At 43.6% G+C, this 23,398-nt stretch overlaps 6 protein-coding genes across 8 annotated transcripts; 3 read left to right on the forward strand and 3 right to left on the reverse strand.

Moving 5' to 3' along the window:
* The first annotated feature begins 1,116 nt into the window (after positions 1-1,116).
* Positions 1,117-11,130, forward strand: LOC122611691 (ELAV-like protein 1). Of its 2 annotated transcripts, none has more exons than XM_043784956.1 (8): positions 1,117-1,579; positions 1,712-1,835; positions 7,576-8,036; positions 8,097-8,354; positions 8,629-8,643; positions 8,970-9,249; positions 9,336-9,513; positions 9,614-11,130. In XM_043784956.1, the coding sequence occupies exons 1-8, from the start codon at positions 1,117-1,119 to the stop codon at positions 9,773-9,775; spliced, it is 1,941 nt and encodes a 646-aa protein (XP_043640891.1). In that variant the 3' UTR covers positions 9,776-11,130. The 2 variants fall into 2 exon arrangements, with proteins under 2 accessions (XP_043640891.1, XP_043640892.1); XM_043784957.1 differs by lacking the exons at positions 1,117-1,579; positions 1,712-1,835; positions 8,629-8,643 and adding exons at positions 5,520-5,881; positions 7,019-7,164; positions 7,224-7,315.
* On the forward strand, positions 10,046-10,501 carry LOC122611846 (putative protein TPRXL). Its single transcript, XM_043785197.1, has one exon. The coding sequence runs from the start codon at positions 10,046-10,048 to the stop codon at positions 10,499-10,501; it is 456 nt and encodes a 151-aa protein (XP_043641132.1).
* Positions 11,131-14,780: 3,650 nt separating the features above from the next.
* Positions 14,781-16,033, reverse strand: LOC122611692 (thymidylate synthase). The gene has a single exon (XM_043784958.1). The coding sequence runs from the start codon at positions 15,951-15,953 to the stop codon at positions 14,988-14,990; it is 966 nt and encodes a 321-aa protein (XP_043640893.1). The 5' UTR covers positions 15,954-16,033; the 3' UTR covers positions 14,781-14,987.
* A 132-nt stretch (positions 16,034-16,165) lies between these two features.
* On the reverse strand, positions 16,166-18,858 carry LOC122611690 (recombination repair protein 1). Of its 2 annotated transcripts, XM_043784955.1 has the most exons (5): positions 17,642-18,856; positions 17,503-17,580; positions 17,372-17,440; positions 17,100-17,290; positions 16,166-17,042 (listed from the first exon to the last, which is right to left on the reverse strand). In XM_043784955.1, exons 1-5 carry the CDS (start codon positions 18,675-18,677, stop codon positions 16,383-16,385), a joined length of 2,034 nt encoding a protein of 677 aa, XP_043640890.1. In that variant the 5' UTR covers positions 18,678-18,856; the 3' UTR covers positions 16,166-16,382. The 2 variants fall into 2 exon arrangements, with proteins under 2 accessions (XP_043640890.1, XP_043640888.1); XM_043784953.1 differs by having other exon boundaries at positions 17,100-17,440; positions 17,642-18,858.
* Positions 18,859-19,261: 403 nt separating this feature from the next.
* On the forward strand, positions 19,262-21,247 carry LOC122619522 (tubulin gamma-1 chain). Its single transcript, XM_043796509.1, has 3 exons — positions 19,262-19,489; positions 19,554-19,756; positions 19,817-21,247. The coding sequence occupies exons 1-3, from the start codon at positions 19,441-19,443 to the stop codon at positions 20,990-20,992; spliced, it is 1,428 nt and encodes a 475-aa protein (XP_043652444.1). The 5' UTR covers positions 19,262-19,440; the 3' UTR covers positions 20,993-21,247.
* Positions 21,241-23,379, reverse strand: LOC122619513. The gene is made up of 2 exons (XM_043796498.1): positions 21,555-23,379; positions 21,241-21,491 (listed from the first exon to the last, which is right to left on the reverse strand). Exon 1 carries the CDS (start codon positions 23,318-23,320, stop codon positions 21,596-21,598), a length of 1,725 nt encoding a protein of 574 aa, XP_043652433.1. The 5' UTR covers positions 23,321-23,379; the 3' UTR covers positions 21,241-21,491; positions 21,555-21,595.
* Positions 23,380-23,398: the final 19 nt, after the last annotated feature.

The following is a 23,398-nucleotide window of genomic DNA, read 5'->3' on the forward strand; positions in this document are numbered from 1 at the left end:
TAAGTGTAATTATTATAAATTGGTACACATACATATGTATTGTTAATTATTAAAACGCTGTAAATAATACAATTACGTAGACGGGAAGACACGGACGCACACATGCATATAATAAAATTAAGCATAATTACATGCCTAACTATAAATAACTATATATTGGTATATATAAAGATATATAATATATATATTTTTATATATATACACGATGAATTAAACTAAACAACGTAGAAATTATAGTTAAATTTTTTCGAAGTGACAAGATTAACGAGCAGCAATAAGCAACCGACAAGAACAACAACAGCAACCACAACAACAAAAACAAACGAAACGCGCCTAGTAATAGTTAATAATTCTATTTTGTTAAGCGTTATTGTAGTGAATCGAAACAAAACAAAAGAAAACAAAACATAACAGAACCGAACCGACAGATCGAACAGCAAATCCAACAGAATTAAGTTTTAAGCTGGACTTTGGAAGGTGGAAAGCGAGTAAAAACCAAAATGAATGCAAAACATGTTGTTCATTATTGACAAAGCTAAAAGTAAATATATATTTTGTACAAATATAATTAAATTCAGCCGCAGCTAAAACCAAGTACACTTATTAATGTTTAAGCAACAACAGAACAACAACCAATTTAATATGCAATTACCGCAACAGTAGTTGATAAATCAAACGAATAAAACATCAAAAATTGTAACATTTACATAACTGCCTTTCGTGTCTTTAGTTTTTACTTCATGGATTTTTATAATAACGGAAGGAAATGTATTTGCTTTTTAAGGTTCAGTGTGACCAGGCTAGGCTATAAAGCCATGTCCATCTGTTTCAAATCAAAAAGTCAGCCAGTTGGAATTCCTATTTCCGGCTCTTTGAGGATACACTAGAAACCAACTTACTTTAACACGATTAATCAACTCCTTTCGCTAGAATGTTTCGAGCAAGAAGAGAATTCATTTCGGCATTGTTTATCGATCAGTGTTGGTAAGTCGCCGAAGTAGTCTGGCAGTGCTGTCAACTCAGCTTAAAGTGCATTCCTTGCTGTGCTTTCGACAGCGTGGTATAGTTTCCTTGAATCGGGTGTTTACGTCTTCATCAATTACTGGATCGTTAAGAATGCACAATCAATGTGATGTTGTGGGCGAGTCCCCCAGGTACAGTCGCAACAAGCGAAGGCGATATCAGCGCCAAAGATGGAGGGCTCTGTCGCTTATTTCAGGTCTAAATGGAGGAGAAGCAGAAGCTAAGGAGATCAGCAATCGTCAGAGGAAGAGACGCATCCAGGGCCACGTGTCTGAATGCACCAGTGAGGAGGATGTGCTCATCAAACGTGAGCTGGACACTTCTACAGATGTTTCAAAGCACAAGGTTCAGGTTAAATGCGAAAATGGATTCCCGAATATAAAAGAGCAGGTGCACTGCAACACGATCATGGCATCTTCCTTAGCACTACCACCACCTCCACAATCTTGGATATATCCAAACCAATCTGGGGGCTTCCGGAACCCACACTTTTATGGTAACCAAAGCTGGAACTCTAGCGTCCCATATCAAAATCAGCCGCAGTGGAAAGCACCAGTAAGATGAAACTCAACTAACCATTAGAACAATTCAAATAATCAAATTTTAAATGCACATCCGCAGTGGCAAGCACATCGGAATTTTCCAAACCGACCTTTAAATATAATGCATCTTGGAAGTTGCCCAGTTCCACCTGGGCATCCGCCACCAGCTCAAGAGCGTAGTACCAGGGACCCGTATATGAAGCCCTTGCAGGAAACCAGCAATCGTCATGTCATCGAAACCCATTGGAACATGGAGTATATCCATCACAAGTAAGGTACGGTAACAAGAATTTATACCTAACTAAGTGGGAATCTATTTGCTAAATTATATTGAGGCGTCCAAATTAATCTAGCCATTTAATTAGCATTAATATTTTACATACTGATTTAACAGGTTTAAAATTTAAACCTTATATGTGTCGTGAGTGTCGCAATTTCCCGAATACATGAATTCTCATGAATGGGCCTTAAAGGTGTGATCAGTAAGGTAAGGGTTAAAGGCGCAACATTTTGAAAAGCATTGGCTTCCGACACCTAAGCAAAGTGAGTGCATGCGTGTGGGCTGTTGTTATTGTGATGGTGTGCGAGCAGCAACAAAACAAACCGCATATAAATAAGGAGAGCGAGGGATTGTTGCATACTTGTGGGCTGCGGGGTGGGGGTGGAGCTGTTCTGTTCCATCCGCTCGCAAAGTTCAATGGTCTTTTGACACAAATGATGATGATGTCAAGTTGAGCTCGTCCTACGCTCCTGCCGTGCTCTCACTCTCTCTGGTGCTCTCTCTTGCTTGTGCTCTTTTGGGTGCCAAGCCCCTCTTGTCCCCTCTGGATGCCATCACTTTAGGCAGCCAACGTTGTTGTTGTCGCTTAAGTGTTTGTTTGGGTGCCGTGCTTGCTCTCTGAGCTCCAACAACAGCAATGCGGCCGGCTTACGAGCCTGTGCTCGCTCTCTCCCTCATTTGGGGCTCGCTCTTTGCCAAACGGAGAACCTACCGCAATTCGTTTCGTGTTCATGGCTGCATTTCCTTGTTTATGTTTTGCGAAGCCAAATGTAGGGTACATCGGTTAAGTGCCGAGCCAGGAGAAAGAGAGAGCGAGCGAATGAGTACCGTTATGTTGCCGGAGCTGTTGCAGGCTGCGCAACTTGCGGCTGCAGCTTTTTATTATTTGCAGTCCCTTTGACTTTGTCTTCTTCTTCGGGCCGTTACTTCTCGCAAGGTACAATGGTGCAACTTTGCCCAGCGTTTATATTCGAAATAAAGCAGTATTTGTGCATCCCACTACAGTGCATTGGCATTTAAATTTATCCTAAAAGGTGTTAGGTGCGAAGTTTACTTCTTTTTTACAATTGCTAGATTATAACCAAATGTAACCAAATATTATTAACCAAATGTAGCATTATTATTTGATCAGTCTGATATTAGATCTAACATTGGCATTAAAGAAAGTAAAATGGTTAAAGTCCGCGCCCAATGCCCGAGGAGATTGAATGTGTCCCACTGTGCATGCGAGTGCAAAACTACGCAGTTATGCTGTGCATTCGCCACCGCCCCCCTCCCGAACTCTGTGGGGCCGTGCTCAACTGTACGCCAATTGGAGGAGAGGAGGAGCTCTGCCGCTGGGGTCGCGGACTGCGACGCGGCAGCGCTGTCGCGAGTCCTGGCTGCAGTTATCCTGGCGGCAATCGAACACTTTAATCATTTAGTTCTTGCACTCTCCGGCAGCAAGTTGTGTTTTTTGATTCTCGTCGTATTGTCGTCGTTTCTGAATTGTTGTATATCGGTATCAAAATACACACATCTTGCATACTCACGCAACTACGCCCACAAACATACACATATACATGTACGTGTGTCCACTTGCACGTAGTGTTGAATCCGGATCAGTTCGAAATCCCTTAGTGTGTGCGTGCTCAATTCAGTTTTCAAATTGAAACTACATCATTTGCAACGAAGAACATTTTCCAGTCCCAGTTCCAGATCCATTTTCTTTCGAACCGAGTTGGGAAAATCGGTGAGGTATACTTTGCGGCGCTGGCGAATAAATGTAAGCGAACAGAAGAATGCAGCGGATATGTAGTTACAGTAACAGTTACACCATTTTATTTGCAAAAGTGCCCACACCCAAAGTCGATTTTTCGCCCTGCATTTGTGTGTGTGTGTATGTTTGTGCGAATAGTAAAACGGGGCTCAATGGGGCGTCTCGCAGTCGGCGAAATCTCAATTTCTCTACACTCTGATATATATTTGCCGCCTACACACACACACACACACAGAAATCCATGCAGCTGCGATTCGTGAAGCGCCGGCATCGCAGTTTTCATTTCGCTGCCTGCAGCCGCCATTTAACCTAAAAAAACGCCGCACAGGAGCGGATTCTTCAGGGGGAGTCGATCCCCAAAAATAACGATTTTTTTGTCTTAAGATACATGTTTTTCATTTATTAGTTTTCTAACGCTAGTTCGTAGAAATGTGGCACAAAATTCTATTGAATATTCTATTTTTAAAGTACACAAAGAATGCATCTACATGATTTGATTGTAAAAAGAAGAGTATACTTTAACAACAAATTTCGAGAATTTGTTACAAGATTTTAATCTTTTGTAGCGCAATTAACGTATTTGCTTATTTTAAAAGAAATTCTTCCATTTCCGTAGACGGCTTTTTCGGGGCCCCTGATCTCAGAGGCTCCCCTTCGAGGCGGTCCTGCTTAGGCAGCGCAGTTGACGTCGACGCCGACGCCAGCTTGCAGTTAAGCTCGCTCTCTGGCGCCCACTCTCTCTGTGGCGCTCAATAGCCATTGCATATCTTGTGGCGCGCTCAGCTGACTGCTGCGCTTCCGCTGCAGCCTGCGCTCTCACTCTCTTTATCTCTCCGCCTATATATCCTGTTTATTTTTGCCGCACCCAAATCAAATGCAAGCGGCCTCAACCGCCGTCCTTAGAAATTCTGCTACTTTGCTGACCCGTTACTTGCCCAGAACTCCTTCGCTCGCTTGCTCTCTCTCTCTCTCCTTTCATCCTCTGCCTTTGCCTTTGCCAAGGTGTGTCACTTTTTTGTTTTGTTCCTGCCCTTTGAACACTTCTTCCCCATTCTTCCAGTATCCGTGAGTGTGAGTGCGAGTGTGTGTGTGTGCCTGCATAGGTATGTGCCATCATATCCATCAATTAGCCGGAAACAATTTCCAACTATTTATGAATGAAAATTAATGGTTGCGCCCCCTTATTTTGGGGGCGTGCATCGAAAGGAGAAGCTTCCTTCGTTTGACTGAAAACGAAAATAAACTTCATGGGACTACGAAAAAGTTTGATTAATTTAAAGAGTGTCTAAGAAAAATTATTTAATATAACTTATACTCCTTTGGTTACTTTATTATTACTTTTTTTTATAAATAACATATCAACGTACATGTTTATTTCTGGTTTCTAATCAGATTGGACAAATGCTTTTAATAAAGCGGAAGACGCTTTATTTGAGTACCTGCTTTGCAAAACAGATTTCCCCCATCGTGCGCAGCTGTCTTTGAAACAAGAAATGCATTCGTAACATCGGAGTCACCCAGAAACTCTGTCGAATTTCAATTTAAAACAAGTTCCCATAACGCAATTATAGAAATACTGTACACGTAAGTGTGTATGTTTGCGCAAAATCCAATTATAAATTACCTCCGCCGTCGAGCATCTGAGGAATCCACCTTGCGGATATATGTGCTCTGGCCGTAGGAAAACATATAGCCGTGTAAGTTTGATCCATTCCCATTCCCATCGGGTGGCTTTCTCTTCCCCGAGCGGGCGAAGAGTACTCGACAATGACGACTTCTGTTTCTGGCCAAGAAGCGTCGCTCTCTTGGGGCTCTGCTCTCCCGATTCTTGGACATGTAGCCGCAGTACGATTGCCCTCGTCGGTGGGGCATAAAAATAATTTCCACGCCGCTCGGCAAATCAGTTTATTTCTGTTCTGTTGAGTTGCAGGAACGCGTTCTTTTCTACTTTCCGTTCGGTTTTATTTCCTTATTATTATTGTTATTACGAATTAGTTTCACGTTTCGGTTTGGCTTGGTTTTTCATTTTTCAAACGGCACACACCATCCACACAATTTGATCAATAATATTCCAGATATTATTTGCTTCGGTTATTTCTATTTGAATGAGTACAACTTTTCCGTTTGTCTCGCCTTTTGTTTTGTGGAGCGCTTTCTCGTTCGGTTATTATTAAAAATATAAAACCAAACATCGCCAGAAAATTGTTTCGTAATCGCATAGGAACCTACAGATTACCAACCACTTTCATTTGATATTCCCCCGAACAGAAATCAAAGGTAAAGCGGGAAATCTCCTCTCCCTTTATATAATCGGAACAGATATTCCAATATTTTGGCATTTCCCCGAATCGCTGGTAACCAGCTACTTAACCTCAAACACATAACGTCAGCATCTTTCGCATCAGCTGCGATCAGATCGGCCAGATCGTTGTTGCTTCAGAAATATTTTCGAAAATATAATCCCGCCGGCTACGCAGCGGCGCAATTCTACGCTCCTGCGTCTCCTCACACCCTCTTACCATCCATCCGATTGTTTATTTTTAAAATATAACTTTTTCGCACGATTTGCGGCGTTGAATGCAACAAACTGCCCAGACAAGTTGTGAAAACTCAACTCAAGGTGGAACATTCTGTACCTGAATTCATGGACAACGGGGAAGAATATTAATTATTGAATAATACGCTTGAAATACTCTTGAATGGGTTGACAAATAATTGCAACGATCATAATATTATTTCATTCAACGATACTTATTTTGTATACTTATTGGAAAAAGCAGAGAACCTTCCTGTGTATTCAGTCGTACATTCTTACTAATTGCGTGCCACAATTATAAAGGCCAATTTGAATGTAGGCTAAAAATACATGCCTGCTTTTGGCCAATTTATTGTTTGGGTAACAAGAAGCAGATACGCTGAAAGAACGCGGCAAACAACCACATATTAAGAAAAGAAACCATACGTCAGTTGGTTATTTTAAGCTATAAACAATAACACTTTTGCAATTATGGGTTTTACTTGCTCATTCTGGTTATTCACAATCCACCATTTGATTATGTTTCCCATAAAGTGAAAGTGAAATGCCGAATTCAAGAATAGTTTTTCGTAGGCCTTCAATTCCATTACGGGGGCAATTTTAATTGAATCGATTTTCCAGTCAATGCTCGGGCATTTTGGCCCTATTTGCATTTACCAGCCAGTCAGTCAGCCTGCCTGTTAGCCAAGTCAGCCAGCAAATTTGCCAACCACAGAGGCAAAGAGCCCCCGACATTTGTATGGGTTTGTTGAAAATGTTTACTCTTGGTATTTTCCCCCATTTCCAAGAAGTGCAGGCCCGCATTTCAGTTAAATTAAATTAAAACAATTGATTTTTATTGTAACTTTGTATTTCGTTTCTCTTAATTTGTCTTTCAGTAATCTTTCTGGCATACCACATTACTCATACGTAGTGGATATCGTTGGTGTGGCGCTTTTAACTAGGCTATAGTAGGAGGAGCTAAGAACGGACAGCGGACTTTCTTTAATCCACTGCCGTTGCTAGGAGTGTGCATCTGAAAGGGGTAAGTAAGGGTTGAGTTTGCAGGCTGAAGCTTGAGCTAATCATTACCATCCATTGCAGACTTCACAGCAGTATTATATCTACAGCCACTTATTTGATTTACTCGCCATCTCTATTTCTGTCTATTGAACAAGTTTTCGAAGAAGAAAGCTGTAAAGTTGATCGCCTTCCAAATAATAACTGCGTTTAAACTAATAGCACTGAAGATTCATTGGCTTAGCTAATGCATTGGTACTCATAGCTTTCCAAATTATTTTGTTGTTCGTAGAGCTTTGTGGTATTAGTTTTGACCGCATCAGTAAGATTATAGCAAACTGTTGTGTCGAAAGAAGTGACTCAATCGCTTGTACTAGATCCAAGTTCCGAGATACAACTTTTTACATCATTTTTAACAAGCAAATCCCTTCAGCAGCAGCTTCCGCAACATGGTCGAAGGTCAGACAGCCGTGCAGCAGCAGCAGCAGCAACCACCATCCGGCGCGGGCGGTGCCAGCGGCGTGGGAAGCACCACCGGATCCGCAGGAGGACCGACTCCGGCCAACAATGTGACCAACAGTCAGGCCCAAACCAATGGGGGTACCACTGCGGCAACAACTGCCGCAGCAGGTACCGGATCCACGACAAAAGCGGCCGGTGGCCAGGCCACAGCAAACAATGCTGCGAGCAACAACAACAATAATAATAATACCAACAACAACAATAACAACAACGCCACTGCAAACAACAACAATAATAATAACAATGAGCCAGACCCCAAGACCAATTTGATTGTGAACTACTTGCCACAGACAATGTCGCAGGACGAGATTCGTTCGTTGTTCGTCAGTTTTGGCGAGGTGGAGAGCTGCAAATTGATACGCGACAAGGTGACAGGTAGGATTGATGCAAACTCAGTCATTATGGTGTCATATATTAAATACAACATTGTTGCAGGCCAAAGTCTGGGGTACGGATTCGTGAACTATGTGAAGCAGGAGGATGCGGAAAAGGCAATCAACGCATTGAACGGCCTCAGGCTGCAGAACAAAACCATCAAGGTCTCCATTGCACGCCCCAGCTCCGAGAGCATCAAGGGTGCCAATCTCTATGTATCGGGTCTTCCAAAAAATATGACACAGTCGGACTTGGAATCATTGTTCAGTCCATACGGCAAGATCATAACCTCGCGTATTCTTTGTGATAATATCACTGGTGAGTTGTGATCCTAAGAGGCGAGAATATATGGTAGATATCGATGGTATAGATACGATTAAAGGGATCTTCGACTTTCGGGTGTTGTAGTCTCTTTTGAAAGCATGTCCAATCTAAAATCTATTAAAAAATGTTTGCTGAATTAATTTTAGTCTTTGGGTTTTGGCACACTTTTGTTTCAATTTTTGCTGGCGCTCCACAATATATTCTCCATGAATTATAATTAATGCAAATTTTATTTACACTTTTATTTTTACATGTAATACCAAATAAGATGAACATGCTGCGGGTATGTTTTTATTTTATTTTTCCTATGTTTTACTATTTTCTAATGCTGTTCATCGCTCATGAAGTAACACTTATTATGCTATAATAATTCAGACCAGACGTTTATTACGGTTGACAACCTTTCCTCTAGAACGCTCTGAGAAAATATTAAACTAGCATCGCTCACATTATTCCACACTCATCAATAGTTAGTAGTAACGCATGGATTAAACATATTAAGATATCGTGCGCATTCGCCTTGCTTCTCAGTTATTTTCATCCGCTGCACATAATTGCCAGCATAAAACTTACAAACGCCATATATGATGACATATGACATGATTCTAGGTCTCTCCAAGGGCGTTGGCTTTATACGCTTCGATCAGCGATTTGAGGCCGACCGGGCCATAAAAGAGCTGAACGGCACCACTCCGAAGAATTCCACCGAACCCATCACCGTCAAGTTCGCCAACAATCCTAGCAGCAATAAGAACAGCATGCAGCCTTTGGCAGCCTACATAGCGCCCCAAAACACGCGTGGCGGACGAGCATTTCCGGCCAACGCTGCTGCTGGAGCGGCAGCCGCCGCCGCTGCAGCTGCCATTCACCCCAACGCGGGTCGTTACAGGTCAGGAATAAAAAATATACATTAAATTAATCGAAAGATAGTGCAGTAAGACATTGTAATGGAACTAATTTCAATTCGAACCACAGCTCTGTAATCTCGCGGTACTCACCGCTGACCAGTGACCTGATCACCAATGGCATGATCCAGGGCAACACCATTGCCAGCTCCGGCTGGTGCATTTTCGTCTACAACCTGGCGCCCGAGACCGAGGAAAACGTGCTCTGGCAGCTGTTTGGTCCTTTCGGAGCAGTACAGTCGGTTAAGGTGGGTTCACATTCTATTGGGAGTTCATACTTCCTAAGTTTAAGTAGGGCAAATTGCCAGCACAAATTTATAACTAATGCATACTTGTGATATTCACCAGGTGATTCGTGATCTGCAGAGCAACAAGTGCAAGGGCTTTGGCTTTGTCACCATGACGAATTACGAAGAGGCTGTTCTGGCCATCCAGTCGCTGAACGGCTACACACTTGGCAACCGAGTTCTTCAGGTCAGCTTCAAGACCAACAAGAACAAGCAAACGTAATTATTAACCAAGTTGGCTGCTGTTGTCAATGCCAATGCGGCGGCGGCAGCTCTGGCGGCCAATGGTCTAGTCCTCCATAATCATCACCACCACAGCAACATCGGTAGCATCAGCAATAATAATAACAACAGCAACGGCTGCAACGCAGCAGCCTATCAACTTGGCAAATACGCTAACCAAAGCAGCAACAACAGGCAGCACAACATCAACAGTAGCACTAGCAACACGAGCAAACAGAAGCCAGCATCCTCGAGCAACAAGCAACAATCAATGGCGCCACCTAAGAGATTAGCGAGCAGCACTGCAGCAACAGCAGGGGATTTGGTCGCAACTGCCACCAACAGCAGTAGCAGCAGCCATTCGGCGTCCAGCGGCGATGCTGGAGCCACCGGCACAGCTGCATCCTCCTCGTCGTCGTCGTCGAGCAACAACATCCTGAAGACATCCACGAAGTTTATTTACAATAAGCCCCAAAACCACTACGAGTTGTTGCAGCAGCAGCTTCAGCTGCAGCAGGAGTTCGCCCAGTTCTTGACCAATGTGGCCAACAGCGCCGCAACTCCATCTAGCAACGGCTCGGCTAACTCGACAAACCAGCGTAATGGAGGTGGAACCATCGGCATGGGTCTGGGAATGTCGGCCAACTCAGCTGGCGGAGGTTCCGGCAACAAAAACAGTAACGGCAACAATGGCTATATGCCAACCTGGTCTAATTGGTTCTTTTAAAGTTTACTTTGGTTTGTCATCAGTCCATTTCACGGATTCTTTGTAATTTTAGGCATCGACTACTCAGTTTTTGATTTATTGATATAAGTTTAAAATGCGCGAAGTAACAGAATTGTTCACATCTTGAGTTAAGAATTTGTTTTTTCAGTGAAATAATGTAACCATAATTTCTTACGTTGATTAAGTTTTGAAATCGTTTTTTGTTTATGCCCCCATGATTTTTTTAAGATTAGATTCAATTTGTAGAACTTACATCTTTCGTTAATGCACTTTTAAACCGTCTAGTCGACTCTCCCAAAGAGAAAAGCTTCCATGAGGAAAAGGGGAAACAGAAAAGATAATGCTTTAGTTAAGTTTTTGTTTGAGGTGTAAAAAGCGCATACTCTACGGATATTTTTAAACAAGAGTAAAAATACAACTTGCAGGCATTGAAGCCCCAATCCACCAAAGAATGAAAACAAACTTGACAAATATTTAAGCTAAAAATAAATGTATAAAAAGAGATACGAAAACAGAACTGAATGAGTAAACAGATAGAGGCGTTTGGCTTATAGTCAAACCACTTGCAAATAGACAATGCAGAATGAGAAGGAAGCTAGATGCGAAAGAAAACCAAACAAAGAAAAACAGAAAAGCAAAACAAATAAGACATACGCGGGTTTATGTTTTATAAATTTAATGTAAAACTTTTGCTAAAAATAAATGGTGTATGCATAATATTACAATTAAACCTTTTATTCTCGATTACCATTTGTTCTATTGCCCAGTTAAACTTCACCTAGCCACTTTCATATGTTAACCATTACCTATCCTTCGGTATTATACTTAAATATAGACTCTCTAAAATCTTAACAGGGACATTAGCATGAGGGACAAAAAGCCGAGAGGAAACAGCCCATGAGAATTTCTTCAAATACAACGAATAAATATTTAAGAAAATTTGAAACCACGTGGAAATGTAACACCTGTCGAGTCAGAGAGAGAATTCTAAAAACAAAATAGTAACCAGCGATTGTAAAGCTTAACCAAAGCCAGCTAAGTAAGCTAAGCACGCCACTCCAATCGAAGTTAATGTAACTAAAGACAAAGATCAGAACAAAGTCCCTCCCTAGACAAGCAAGTGAGAAAGTGAAATGATGAAATGATGTATTGAAAACTTAGATGACAAAACGCGTTTCAGCCTAACGAATTTGTTTAAGCCCAACTCAACAGCAATAACAAAAAAACACAAAGTAACGAACAAATTAAACAAATTGCCAAACTAAATATAGCAAATTTTAATAAACAGAAATGGACATGGAATGAGAACGCTGACGGAATGGTGCAAGTTTTTCAAAAGCCTGGCAATGACGAGTTATGAAACGATATACATACATACATATGATGGTGCTTCACAAAAATTCCTTGTAGGAGAAGTTAAATGCAAAGAATTAATAGTATTTATTATATGCAATTTTATGTTCCCTTTTTTCAAGTTGACCCTTTCCTTTAAAGTGCCGTGAGCCCAAAATGGAAAAATCGAGATGTTACTCAACATTTACTATGCTATATCTCTCTATAAAATCTATAACTATTTATGAAAACTATTACATATGATTAACAATATATTGATGTTGTGTATTGCAAATTTTAAATGTTTATACATACATACATACCGCGAAAATTATTACGAATACTAATTCATGGCATGCGAATAACGGAAATCCATTTTCATGTATACGTCAAGTAAATTTATTGCATACTACTTAAAACTAATTACCATGAACAAATTATATATTCAAGTATATATATTGCGATTATTAGGTATGTATGTGTGTAGTGCATAGAGAAACCGGAACGCCAGCCTCCAATATTTGTAGAGCTCAACGGCTTTTTCTCACCTACTCCTCTAAATCTACTAGAAAATGCAAGAAAAGAAAAATCCCCACATTACTCACACTCATGCGCAAAAGCTTGACTGAAATTAAATTAGAAATTCTGGCTTTTAAGCGTAAGGTAAATTAGGCATAAAAACCTTCCAGCAAGTCTCAATGCAAGTTCAAGGAAACTCAACATAACGTAAAAGCTATAAGGAGAACACCAAATGAAACGTTTTTTATACAAGATGTAAAAAATTGAGGCACAATTTTTGGTGCATGCACGTGTGGCACGGGGTGAAGCAGACATGCACTAATAGACGTGAATAGACATGCTTCGACATGATATCCAGGCATACGCGGTTAAGTGAGATGAATGAAAAGCATGAACAACAACAAAAAGCAATCGATTATATACATTTTTTAAGATGAAATGTTTTATAAATGATAAATACAAATGGAGGAAAACCAAGAAAGTATTTTAAAAATTTAAATATATACATGAGTACTATATACAAAATATTAAATTATATATACATATTAAATACTTACTGGGTAACGAACAAAAACACCGCACAATAATATACAAAACAAAACGAAATCGTGGAAAGAGAATGGCACGTGGAAAGAGAAGAGAAACATACGTAAATAATAACAAATACCAGAAAAGAATGTTTAACTAAATGCAGAAAAGACTAACGAATCGAGAAAACTATGAAACCAGCAAATTTATAATTTTTACATGGAAATCGCAATAATGTTAACATTTAAAGAAGACGAAAACAAAGAGCATATCTTGAAAAAGCAGAGGATGAGTATTGAGGAGGGATCTCAAGCAACGGAACGAAATCGAAGACACAAAAATCGACAAGTTACCACAAATTTTAACTACCAAGTGAATGGCTTAATTACGGCACACTTTTATACTTTTACACCAAAACAAAAGAAACGAAACAAAAGCAAAAGCAAAAACCAAAGACGTATGTATAAATGGCGATCGATTTCTCGAGGCACCTTCGCGTTCTGAAGCCAATAAGGTTGTGCAAATGCCTGCAGACGCCACCGGAAACGGAAGTCTGCAGAGCGCCCTCTTTAGGCGGCTTGTAAACGATGCAGCGATGCAATCGTGCAACCCTGCAACCGCTGCATCGTTTACACTCAGCTTGAAATGTCTGTTTCTCTCACACAGATCACACACACACCCCACACAGACACACTCTCTTATCCTTACCCACTAGTCTCACATAAATGAATGTTGAATAGCAAGGAAACCCAGAAGTACCACGAGCCACTCGTGTGAAAACGAAACGATAACGAAAGTCTAGCAGTTGCGATCTATTTGAGAAGTGTAATTGATGGCTTTTAGGCGTAGCTACACACATACAAAGAACTGGCGCCCCCAGATCGGTTGAATTATCGGGGCAGGAAATCTCCTGAGCCTCCTCCCCTCACATTATTGCCTGATTTTGAACTGTACGAACATACTATCTATCCCGGCCCAGATCTTTGTTTCGGCTGTAGCATCCTCTAAGAAGAACCGGCTATCAATCATATTACAAGGAATCGAATAACATTTTGTAGTGCAAGACATCAGTAAGTTGCGGATGGAAATACGCTCTTTATATATGTTTAAATGTTCAAGCAAGAAATGGAAACACTTAAGATATATTATAAATTAATTAAAACCAAATCTTAGTCGAAACGAACTTAGTCAAAGGTACTAATTTTAAGCACTATTGTTAAACGCAAGTCAAAAGGCAACGGATGAAGGAATCACTTTAGCCAAAACGGAAACAAAAATATTGAATCTTAACTGAACTCAGAAACTCTAGTGGCATTCGCTCTTTCAAGCTCAACATAAGTTAATGAACATATGAATTCTACATAACAGATTATAATAATTCAAACTTATTTATATTTGTCTATCGGTTAGCTTGCATAATACATTTATGCCACATATTACATATGTATGAAGAACTATGCAACCTTTTTTCTCGTCGTTATAAAACATAGTCGAAATATTGGTGGACAGTATCGTATTGTAGTAGCTAATATGTATTTACCTTTAATCATCACCGAACAAAACCGAAAACAATTATTCCAATTTAATTAAAGTGCATAAATTGTATATTGAATTACTGTCGAGTTCTCTCATATGGACACAAAACCTTAACGTTTTTCTTCGAATTCGCATTATATTACTTAAACGACAAAAACCAAGATACCGAAACAAAACAAAATCACAATATTAAGTGCGGAAAATGTCAAGCAAATTTATATAGCATATTTATGGTATACTCTGTGCAAGATTTATTAAGAATCAATTATACTTCATTATGGATTACTCTGAGAATTTACAAACAACAAACACACACTACACACGATGAATGAAAGCAAAAATTTATTCAAATAAAGCTATGAAATGATGTGTTTAAAAAATATTTCAGTGGTGATATTTATTTTATTCGATAATAATAACATATATATGTATATGGTAAGGAATTTTTGTTGAATTTAGCATCCCCTCTTTTCGTACGTTAAACTGAAAAGAAGGATATTGGGGATCACTTGCTACTCAGCTGGGGCTTTTGTTTGCTCAACTAAGTCAGAACTTTAGATTTCAAAGACGCCTACACTGCCATGTCCATTTTGATCTTGGGATATGGATTGTAGTCGACTATCTCAAAGTCCTCGAAGCGGAAATCCTCGATGTCCTGCACCTGACGCTTAATGATCAGCTTGGGAAAGGGTCGCGGTGTGCGCTGCAGCTGCTCCTTCAGCGGCTCGACATGGTTTAGGTAGACGTGCGTGTCGCCCATGGTGTGGACAAAGTCGCCCGGCTTCAGACCCGTCACATGGGCGATCATGTGGGTGAGCAGGGCGTAGGAGGCGATGTTGAAGGGTACGCCCAGGCCCATATCGGCGCTCCTCTGGTAGAGCTGGCACGACAGCTCACCGCGCGTCTGGGAGACGTAAAACTGCGCCAGGCAGTGACACGGCGGCAGGGCCATCTTTGGGATGTCCAGCGGATTCCAAGCCGACATGATGATGCGCCGATCTGAGGGGTTATTCTTGATGGTGTCGATCACCTGGCGCAGCTGGTCGATTCCCTTGCCGCTGTAGTCGTCTTCGCAGGTGGCGTACTCCGCCCCGAAATGCCGCCACTGGAAGCCGTACACCGGTCCCAGATCGCCAACGGCGCGGTCCGTGAACCCCAGCTTGTCCAGGAACTCTCTGGTGCTGTTCCCGTCCCAGATGTGCACGTTCTTCGCCTGCAGCAACTTGGCGTCCGTCTTGCCCGACACGAACCACAGCAGCTCCTCGGCCACCGCGCGGAAGAAGACACGCTTGGTGGTCAGCAGTGGAAAGGACTGCCGCATGTCGAAGCGCATCTGACTGCCGAACAAGGACAGCGTGCCCACCTCCGTGCGGTCCATTCGCTGCTCTCCATTGGCGATGATCTGCCTTAGAAGATCCAGGTACTGCATCTCATCGCGATTGACAGGCGCATGCTGCTCAATTGGTGGCTCCTTTTTATCAACCGGCGACAGGTCGGCCTCCTGTTCGGGATCATGTTTTTTTGGCGTTGCAACCATATCTAAAAAATTGATAATTTCCCGCAAAAAAGAATGCAATGGCTCGATAATTGGCGGGAATTTATTGTTGCTTTGGTCGATAGGTTCCCAGCATTCTATTCGACCAGATAGGCATGCGATTACATTTATCGATAACCGTCGCTTATACCCGCTCCAGCGATTTTCAAATTCTCCATTCAACCGTTTTTAAGCGATATTTTTAGCACAAAAAGTTCGAACGTGACAGTGCTCACTTTATTAAAAAAAATACAAATTTGGATGGTCGATCTACAACAGAATGTAATAGAGTAATGGCGATTTGAAGTAATTAAATCAGGCCGTACAATTTGTACAGCTATGGATAAATAAATACAATTAGAACCAAAAATAGAGAGGAAACGAAGTGACGACGAATCAAGAAGTACATTTAAACATAAACGAAGTGTACATCTATATATTGAAGAATATTGTGATCGGGCAGTGGTCGCTTCCAAGACATTGGCTTCGGATCTCGTGTTCCACCACCTTGGTAACGAATCTCTCTGAGACGAGGCAATAGTCCAGGCGCCATCCAACGTTGCGTGCTCGCGCATTGGCCATGTATGTCCAGAAGGTGTAGGCGCCCTTGCGGTCGGGATACAAATGCCTGAAGGTGTCCACAAAGCCGAGGCCCAGCAGCTCTGTCATTTTGTCACGCTCCTCCTGGGTGAAGCCGGCATTCTTCGTGTTGTTTTTCGGATTTTCCAGATCAATGGGCATATGGGAAACGTTCATGTCGCCACAGATGACTACCGGCTTTAGAGCATCCAATTTCTGAACGTACGCCTGGAAGAGCTTTTCCCAGCGCATACGGGGCTCCAAGTTAACCAGCTTTCGGCCTGAATTCGGTACGTATACATTGATCAAGTAAAACTTTTCGTACTCAGCCGTAATCATGCGGCCGACATCATCGAACTCCTCATTGCCAATGCCGTATTCCACGTTTATGGGCATTATCTTGCTGTAAATGGCGACGCCGGCATAGCCTCCTGGCATGCACAACCAATAGGGATGATATCCCGGCAATCGGGTCACCTCTTCTGGCAGCTGTTCATTTGCGCACTTGGTTTCCTTTGAATTATATTGGATTAATAGTTTTCTTTAGGTTGGACAGCCACTGTAGCTTACCTGCAAGCAGAAAATGTCTGGTTCCTCGAGGTCAATCAACTGAAGACCATCCTTTTTTAACCAGGCCCTTAGACCGGCCACGTTCCAGCTGCAGATTTTCAAGTTGAATTCTTTGTCTGCGGACAAGGCGAAAGCGTCTTTATCCAATGTTACAGTGGTTTTGGTCTCGGCCTTCTTGGTTTTTTTGGTGGCTGGAAAACAAAAGTTGAGCATGGTTTGCAAGCTTTTTAATACGGCAGCTCCACCGCAACCGGATTGCTCCGCTAACATACTTTTCGATCCACTCTCCTCATCAACATCGGGATCTTCAACCTTGACAGCCGCCCTTTTTCGGCCTCGAGCTGCAAAATGAATATGATTAGCATGGCATTGATCTCTAAGATATTTATGTAAATGTACTCACCTGGTTTATTTTCCTCTGGTGCCTCCTCAATGTCTTCGACAGCCTCCGCCTTGACGGGAGCCTTTTTCCGTCCCTTAGCTGCGGGTTAAAATTAGCTAATCATGGTTTCAAGATTTACATTGACTTGACAGTAGCCCACCTGGTTTGCTTTCAGTCGAGGGCTTTGCTTCTTCAACTACACCGTTTTCCTTATCGGCGGATTTTTTCTGCTTCTTCGCGGGTGCCGGCTCCTTGGCTTCCTTCTTAGCGCGCTGCTTAGTGGGCTTTGCCTCGGCCTTGGGCTCAAGTTCTTCCTCAGCCTCACCATTCGTTGTTTTCTTGGTGCGTTTTTTGGGTGCAGCTGCAGTTTTTGGAGGAGATTTCACTTCTTCTTGTACTACTTGAAAATCTTCTACAGTCTCGGGCGATGGCTCAACCGCCTTTCCCTTCTTGGCTCGCTTGCTAGCAGCCTTTGGCGGCACCTCATCGACTTCCGGCTCATCGAGGGCAGCTGCGATCTCAGTGTCCGCCAAACGCTTTGCTCCGCGTGCCCGCTTGGCAGCTGTCTCAGATTTCGGAGCCTTTTCCTTGCCAGTTGTCCCTGGTTCAGGTTGCTCCTTCGACGTTGGTACTGCTTCCTTTTTTGCCCGTTGTTTTGGCGGCTCTGCCACTTCCTCGGCCACTCCATTTCCTTCTGCAGGCGGCTCCTTTCGCTTCCGTCCCTTGGCCTGGGCTGTCGTTGGTTTTTCAGTCTTAGCGCGTCCTTTAGGCGGTGGAGGCGCTTCTTCTTCAGGAGCAGGAGTGGGCTCCTTTTTGGCTCGTGACTTGGATGCCTTTCCAGTTGGTGGATCGACTTTGGGCTCTGCTTCGGCAGCCGCCTTCTTGGCGCGTCCCTTTGGCTTAGCCACCACCTCCATCTGGCCGTTTTCTTCTGTATCCTTTGGCTGCTGCTTCTTCTTGCCACGTGCGGCTGCGGTGGGCGCCTTTTGAGACTCGACTTCCTGGGAGTTCTCCTCAGCTACAGTCGTCTTGGTGGCTTTCTTCGCGCGCGACTTTCCTTTCGCCGGAACCTTGGCTTCCTCGGCGGCAGAGGCTGCGTTTTCATCCACACCATTCCCATTGGCATTTGGAGTGGGGTCAGTGGGTTCAGATGCCAACGCCTCTGCTTGTTTTTTCACGGCCTTGGCGCGCGGCATTATGCAGTTCTGCTGCTCGGACTGTTAGTTTTCCAACAATAACTTGTATGTACTTCCAGAGTCTTTTCAGTTTCTTATTTTGCTATTTTTGCTTCGCCACTGCCGCTTGCTTCAGCACCCGATATCAACAAAAAGAAAACTGCGCGGGCAACGCGATTTCGGCAAGCCGGTCGGCATGACATTGGTCAGCTTACAACACTAGTTGTACCATCCCTGGAAAAACACAATTGTTTAGCAAATATGGCGCTTTGTGACGTCACTAGTACGTAATAGTAGTACGTAAATAGGTGCAGCTCAGCAACCTAATTGAAAAACTTTATCATTGAAAATCTATAATTACGTCAAGTTCCGTATTGACAAGTTGAATTCGTATTCAGTTACAAGTTCCGATCGTTCGAACTAATATTTTTTTACATATTTAAGATGTTGCAATCTTTCCAAAATACGAAGAAGAGAAATGTATTGTTTATTTACAATAAATTAATTTTTATATCTTGGATTCACAATAACGGTCTTAAATAATCACATATTTAATAGCAAAGGGCATACTGCGCCACCTTTAAAAGCAGTACGGCATAAAACGCTAAGGTGTTTCCAACACTAGACTTTTGCAAAATTAAAAACTACGTCCCCGCTGTGGGATTTTTTAAAAAATTTTGTAATAATTTGATAGTTTATTAGTTGCGTTTCGAATTATTTCGAGTAATTACACCTTAAACGCAAAACTTCACCTGACGACTCTGGCCGGAAACAACACTCTACAATGCCAAGTGAAATAATTACTCTGCAGCTTGGGCAGTGCGGCAATCAAAGTGGGTTTATGAGAACAGGACGAATACCATTACCATTTCCTTTGCTAAAATCATTTAAATGCAGTTGGCTTCGAGTTCTGGAAGAGATTGTGCCTGGAGCATGGCATCTCCCCCAGCGGCGTGCTGGAGGACTTTGCCAACGATGGCATGGACCGCAAGGATGTGTTCTTCTACCAGGCGGACGACGACCACTACATACCCCGCGCGGTGCTTTTGGACTTGGAGCCGAGGGTGATCAATACCATAATGGGCTCGGCCTACTCCAAGGTGAGTCCTTGCTACACAACATTTAGTTCTTAGAGCCTACCTCACTGGTAACTACCTTAGCTCTACAATCCGGAAAATGTGTACCTATCCAAGCACGGAGGCGGCGCTGGCAACAACTGGGCCTCCGGCTATGGCCAGGGCGAAAAGCTGCAGGAAGAGGTATTTGACATCATTGACCGTGAGGCCGATGGCAGCGATTCCCTGGAGGGCTTCATACTTTGCCACTCGATTGCCGGTGGAACGGGCTCAGGAATGGGCTCCTTCATCATGGAGCGCCTGGCAGACCGCTATCCCAAGAAACTTATCCAGACATTCAGTGTGTTTCCCAACCAGGACGAGATCAGCGACGTAGTGGTGCAGCCATACAACTCCATGCTCACACTGAAACGTTTGACTACTGCTGCGGACAGTGTGGTTGTCCTGGACAACACAGCTCTTAACCGCATTGCCTGCGATCGCTTGCACATTCAGAATCCGAGCTTTTCGCAGATCAACAACCTGGTCTCCACCATAATGAGCGTCAGCACCACTACGCTGAGGTATCCCTCCTACATGAACAACAATCTCATTGGGCTGATGGCTCCTTTGATCCCGACGCCCCAGCTGCATTTTCTCATGACTGGCTACACGCCGCTGACTAGCGATTCGGATATCAATTCCCAGCAGCCGGTTAATGTGCGAAAGACGACTGTTCTAGATGTAATGCGCCGTCTGTTGCAGCCCAAGAACATGATGGTGTCCACTGGTCCCGACAAGTCAAATCACCACTGCTACATCTCCATTCTAAACATTATACAGGGCGAGGTGGATCCCACACAAGTGCATAAGTCGCTGCAGCGCATCCGCGACCGCAAGATGGCACAGTTCATTCCGTGGGGCCCCACCTCTATCCAGGTAGCCCTATCGCGCTCGTCGCCCTACGTGCAGAGCAACCATCGAGTGTCCGGACTGATGCTGGCGAACCACACCAGCATCTGCTCATTGTTCGAGCGAGCTCTTAACCAGTATGATAAGCTTCGGAAACGCGGCGCCTTTCTTGACCAGTTTCGTCGCGAGGACATCTTCAAGGACGACCTCACTGAGCTGGACGAATCTCGTGAAACCGTTGACTGTCTGGTACAAGAGTACGCGGCAGCCACGCGTGAGGATTACATGCAGTTTTCAGTGAAGCGGGGAGCTGGATCAGGTGACTCCAAGTCGGAGGATAGCCGATCTGTGACCAGCGGCGGTGCCTAGTTCGCTCGTGCCAGAAGTTATGAGTGCCATGCATCATCACCAATGTATTTTAAAATGTAATATTCTCAAATGACGTTGGGATTCGAAATCCTTAAGTAGTAATAAGCCCATTGTTGGTAAGAGTCGCATTTATGTTAATGCTGTTGCGTGTTTTACGTAATTTAACGTTGGTATTTCGTTTGTTGCTAATTACACTAGAGAATTTCCCATCAAACGTTCAATATATGACACAGTAAATAATAAACCGATTTTAAATGTGACAACAGTTTATTGAAAAACATATTACATGTTTCTTTGGTGTATATCATAATATGATGCCTAATCTAAATGTGAGGCAGTATGTCCAGATACTGCAGAAGTCACTTAGTTGCACGAAACTGGTGTCCATGTGTGTCTTGTCCCCCGAGTTTCTTGCCGCTAAATTTTAATGTCAAATATGTCTAGTGTGTTATTGTTCAGTTTAAAATGTTCCTATTTGATTGCTGCTCTTCAATTGTGTCTAGAAGAAAAGGTAGTTCGGCATGTAAACACATTTTATAAGCTAAGATAGATTGTTAATTACCTTGAGATCCCCTTTAGCCTTGGTGCATCAATGAGGCTTGCTTACGAGGAGCATGTCTCATCCTCAACCACCTCTGCATTCTCTTCCTCCTCATGATGCTCTTCCTCAGCATCCTCCACATCTTCGGATGCCTCGTCGCGCTCCTCTTCAGCAGCGTCATCATTGTTCTCCTCTTCATCGTGCTCCCCTTCAATGATCTGTACATCGTCGTGCTCTACTCCTTGATCGCCTTCAATGATCTCCACATCATCGTGTTGATCTTCGACTACCTCTTCTACATCATCTTCAACTTCGGTTATCTCATTCTCATCTTCATTCTCCTCTTCATCATCATCATCATCATCTCCCTTCACCTCGTCCACAACGGTCAGGTCAAGTTGAGAAATGAACTCTTCTCCGTCCTCCTCGGTTAGGTCAATTTCAGCTGAGTCTACGGTGGACTCGGCAGCCTCAGCCTCTGAATTCGTCTTCGTTGCCCCCGGTTTGTTACCGCGAACCGCCTTGAGGGCTTCCTTGTCAGTAAATGCGCGGCAAGTGAGCTGGTTAAAGCGGTAGCTAAGACAAAAGTCGTTCTTCTGCAGCAGGCTGTATGACTTGCTGCCAATGCTGATGGCCACCACCTTGCCGTCCTTGCTCTTGCTAATACGGCCGACTTCCCAAGTCTTCGACAGGAGGTCGGTATTCTGGTCCTTCAGAAGTTCAAAAGTGACCTTATCGGGCTCTTCAGCTGAGCGCGGTACGTATACAGAAATTACCTTGGTGGCAGGAATCTCATCCTCCGGACAACAAATTAGTTTAGTCTCTGGTAAAACCGTAAGGTTGTGAACCGCATGCTCCAGCCATTGGCGGGAGTTCTTGTCCATGCAGACAACTTGGATCAGTCCAGAGAGGAATTGGATGCCCCCAAAGTTGATGCTGGACTTCCAACCCTTTTTTATTTCCTCCACCAGGCCGTCTTCGATCTCATGCAGTTGCTTATTAGTCAGCATGCAATCCGGATAATTTTCTGCCAGTACTGCCATGGTAAGACCATTCTGCTTCGTGCTCAGTGCCCTTGAAGACGGCTCTGGGGCCCTCTGCTTCTTGGGTTCCTCTCTGGCCCTGCCGCCCGACGAGTTGTCCTCATTGGGACGCTTGCGGGCGCGTTCATCCAAAACCGGCTGCTCCGGACGCCTGCGTCCGCCGTTAGCCGAAACTGACTCTTCGTATGGAATGGTGCGTTTTTCTAAGGCCTTGGCGAGGGCCTTCTCATTGCTGCAACCCGCGTCCAGATAGCGAAAGAACCACTTGCGCCTGGCGCCGCTAAGGTGCGAAAGCTGCTTGTGAATGTGGTCCGGCCGGCGCCTCTCCGCCGCCGGCACCTGCACGGACTGCACTTTTGGGTTTGCAGTGGACCACTGGCTGCCGTTGGAAGGGCCGCCGTTAAGGGGACCACCGTTGCCGGGCCACGAGCGGTTCATGGTGTTTCCTGGCTCACGACGCATTTCGTTGATCCAGATAGGTCTGTCGCGGCTCCAGTTAGAGTTGGCCTGGGGGGCGGCAGAGGATTGGTAGTCAGAGGACATGAGGGGCATGGGCCAGGGGGTCAAGCCGCTCAAAGTGCGACCCATGTGGCTCTGATTCGGGTTCTGGGATTGGCCCGAATGGCCGGAAAAGCCGCCAAAGCCGTGATAGTTGCCGTAGTCTCCATAGTTAGCAGTACCATTCCCATTAATGGGACCGCGACCATTGAGCCATTCCCGTTCCTGCCGGTAGGTGGCCTCCATTTTCGAATTCGATTAATTCTATACTCACACAAGACGTTCGGTGCACTCGACGACGTTCACTGCCAAAGTGAGGAATAA

Source organism: Drosophila teissieri, chromosome 2L (genome assembly GCF_016746235.2).
Source record: "Drosophila teissieri strain GT53w chromosome 2L, Prin_Dtei_1.1, whole genome shotgun sequence".
In the NCBI taxonomy this organism is placed as follows: Eukaryota; Metazoa; Arthropoda; class Insecta; order Diptera; family Drosophilidae; genus Drosophila; species Drosophila teissieri.